Source organism: Myotis davidii, unplaced genomic scaffold (assembly GCF_000327345.1).
Source record: "Myotis davidii unplaced genomic scaffold, ASM32734v1 scaffold37, whole genome shotgun sequence".
Lineage (NCBI taxonomy): Eukaryota > Metazoa > Chordata > Mammalia > Chiroptera > Vespertilionidae > Myotis > Myotis davidii.
Genome location: NW_006289395.1, coordinates 2,245,891 through 2,249,052, shown reverse-complemented (window position 1 = coordinate 2,249,052; position 3,162 = coordinate 2,245,891). Strand labels below are relative to the sequence as shown.

General features: G+C 50.4%; 1 protein-coding gene across 1 annotated transcript in view; it reads left to right on the top strand.

Annotated features, from left to right (window-relative positions):
• DHRS7C (dehydrogenase/reductase (SDR family) member 7C) overlaps nt 1-3,162 on the top strand; it is a 22,370-nt gene that overhangs the window by 256 nt on the left and 18,952 nt on the right. Inside the window, exon 2 of the mRNA XM_006761681.2 lies at nt 58-217. Coding sequence (XP_006761744.1) covers nt 64-217 — 154 coding nt within the window. The 5' untranslated portion in view covers nt 58-63. The remainder of the gene's footprint in view (nt 1-57; nt 218-3,162) is intronic.

Below are 3,162 nucleotides of genomic sequence, written 5' to 3'. Positions count from 1 at the left end.
CTGTGTCTTGGTCAGAAACCCTTTGCAAAGCCAGTGCCTTTTTGCCACATCCCCCAGAACAAGATGGGGGTCACAGCAGTGCTCGCCCTGCCTCTGCTGCTCCTGGGAATCAGCGGCCTTCTGTTCATCTACCAAGAGGTGTCCAGGCTGTGGTCAAAGTCGGTTGTGCAGAACAAAGTGGTGGTGATCACCGACGCCATCTCAGGCCTGGGCAAGGGTAAGCGGCTTTCACTCCCACTCGGTCCCACTCCTGCCCCGAGGGATAGGCAGCCGCAGGGTGGGGTGCGGGCCAGCCTGCGAGGCGGGCGGGGGTCAAGGCCGCGCTCTCTCCAAGCGTCTGTCATTAACCAGCAGGCCACACATGGTGCAAACCTTCTCCTTTGGAGGCTGCAGCTCCCTCGCCTGAGAAATGAGGGCACTGAGATTTCTGCAAACTCACAGCCTAAGTGGCTACAGGTGTGGCTTCTTTTGCTCTCACAGAGTCTCCAGAAATTTTGAAATGGGAAGCCCTTAGCTGGGGCAGTGTGTTGGTTATACGCCTACACTTGGGAGCTCAGTTCAGTTCCCGGCTCTACCATTTTCATTTCTCTGGTGGTGTCACTTCTCTGCCTTAGATTTCTCATCTGTAAGTGGGGTTACCAGTAATCTCCACCTCACAATATTGTGGTGAGGGACTAATGAATTAATAGACAGAAAGCTCTTAGAGCAGTGGCTGGAGCTGTGGTGAGTACCGCTCAAGTGTGAGCAGTGAATGGGTTCTTAAACTGGACCGGAGTGCCGGAACAAAAGCATGGATGGAGTGTTTGTGTGAACTAATATAAATTCAAAGTAAACATCATTACATAAAAGGGTACGGTCTGTTTTTTTTTTTGTTGTTTTTTTTTTAGTTTTATTCATTTCAAACGGGCCGAATCCGGCCTGCGGACTGTCGTTTGCCCACGGCTGCCTTAGAGGCATTTACGTTTGCAGGCCCTGAATTAGATGGTCTCAGAGGGCCCTTCCACGGCGCCATCTGTGGCGTGATGTCCTCAGGCTTGTAAGATTTGGCTCTATCCTTTCTAACCATGGTAGTGCAGCCCCGCACGTTACATGGTCTGGGTGTCATTTTTGCTGTTGTTTTGTTATTTTTAACCAAATGAAGAACACACCTGCCAAACATTCATTAGGTCACTTAGCAATTGTCCATCGAGTCCACTGCATCCTGAGGGCTGAGATGTACTGCCCCTTTCAAAGACTCCCCCTGCGGGGGCTGGATGCCTCGTCCTCCTGCTGGGAATTCTCTCAGGGCCTCATTTTCTTGGGCGCCCCAATGGGAGCCAATCTGCCTGCCTTGACAATGGGCTCCATTTTAGTGGATGATCAACTTGGGTTCACCATGTAATTTTTTTTAAAGTGTAAGGTGGATAAACTAGGTTCTTTGTGTGGCCCCTATGTGGGTCCCAAAAGCAATTCCCAAAGAGGATATAGCCTGCATCTTTACACTCAGGACTCAAGAGGGAGGGGGCACGAACGCCATTGTCTACACTATAGACTCCACAGCAGTGGTTCTCAACCTTCCTAATGCCGCGACCCTTTAATACAGTTCCTCATGTTGTGGTGACCCCCAATTTCATTGTTACAAAATTGAACATAATTAAAGCACAGTGATTAATCACAAAAACAATATGTAATCATATACGTGTTTTCTGATGGTCTTAGGCAACCCCTGTGAAAGGGTCATTCGGCCCCCAAAGGGGTCGCGACCCACAGGTTGAGAACCGCTGCTCTACATGGACAAAGCAGGACACACACACATTTGTCAACCAGACCAGGCTCAAGACAACAGGAAGCAGCAGTTGTCCTGGGAAATTGGAGTAGAGACACCCACTCACAGACACTCAGAGTCAAAGTCTTTGGGGAACCCTTGTTCTTCAAGTAGAACAGGCCCGCTAGCATCAGCCCAGCTGCACATGCGGCCCCTTCATCGCCAAGTCTTCCCTGACGCCTTGGTTTCCCCGAGGAACTGACCGCTGGGCTCCCGAGCTCCTCATAGAAACACACCCGTTGGTGCCCTTCCCACACTGTGCCGGATCCATGCGTTTCTCAGTTGGTCTCTAGACATGAGCCCCCTGAGCTGGAGACTGTTTTGGTCACCTGCGGTGTCCCCACCACCTAGCTCAAAGCTGGGTGTGTAGTAAGTACCCCCCAAACCTGTATGTAAGGACCGTCCTCTAAAAGTGGCCATCTGATGAGAGAAGGCGCTCCTTAGGGTAAGTATGTCGTTATGTACTCGTTTCATTGATTTCTAACTAGATTCCAATAGGATCAGAGAACATACTGTGTGTGATTTCAATTCTTGTGAATTTGTTGAGTGTGTTTTATGGCCCAGGAAGTGAACTGAGTCGGTGAACGGCCCCTGGAAGTGAATGCACATCCTGCTGCTTTGGGTAGAGCGTTCTGCAAATGTGCGTTAGGTGCTATCGGTCAGGAGGCTGCTTGATTCCTCCGTGCCCTTCCTGGTTTTCTATCTTCCTAGATAGAGCTACTGTTCTCTCCACTGCTGGGAGATGCGTGCGTGTGTTAGTAGTCTCTCTGTTTTTTTAAGTCTCATTAAGTCACAGTCACACATTGTACACATCCAGTGCCCAAGCGAATACACCTCAGGGGCAAATGGCATTTTCTGAGGTCCATGGCCTAGTCGCTGTCGTGACTCCCATCAGTGTTGTTGTTTTTATTGTATGGTATGGATCCCCCTCTGGAAAGACATGCAAAGCAGAAAAAATTAAGTCCAAGTGTAGAAGTAACTTGAGAAACTGGGCGTGTGTGACCTTAAATAAATGCCGAGCCAGAGCATGCTGCCGACCACAGCGATTCTAGGTTTGAAACCCCTCATTTCTCGGGTCCAAGGCAAGAAAAAAGTGAGAGGCACTGAGCAGATGACATGGGCTGGGCACAGCACACAGCCCAGCCCTGGGCCCAGGGAACCTGACCTAACCCGGGGGAGCAACAGGGAGCCCAGCACCAAGCTGTTTACTAGGGAAACAGCTGTTTATCAGGACATCTCACCCTCACCCAAACCCACACCACTCAGCCAAGGCAAGAATCGAGTGACCTGGGACCCACTGTCGCTGCAGCAAGAATAACGCTCAAAAGTCCTAACCACTGCACTTCAGAGAGCACAGA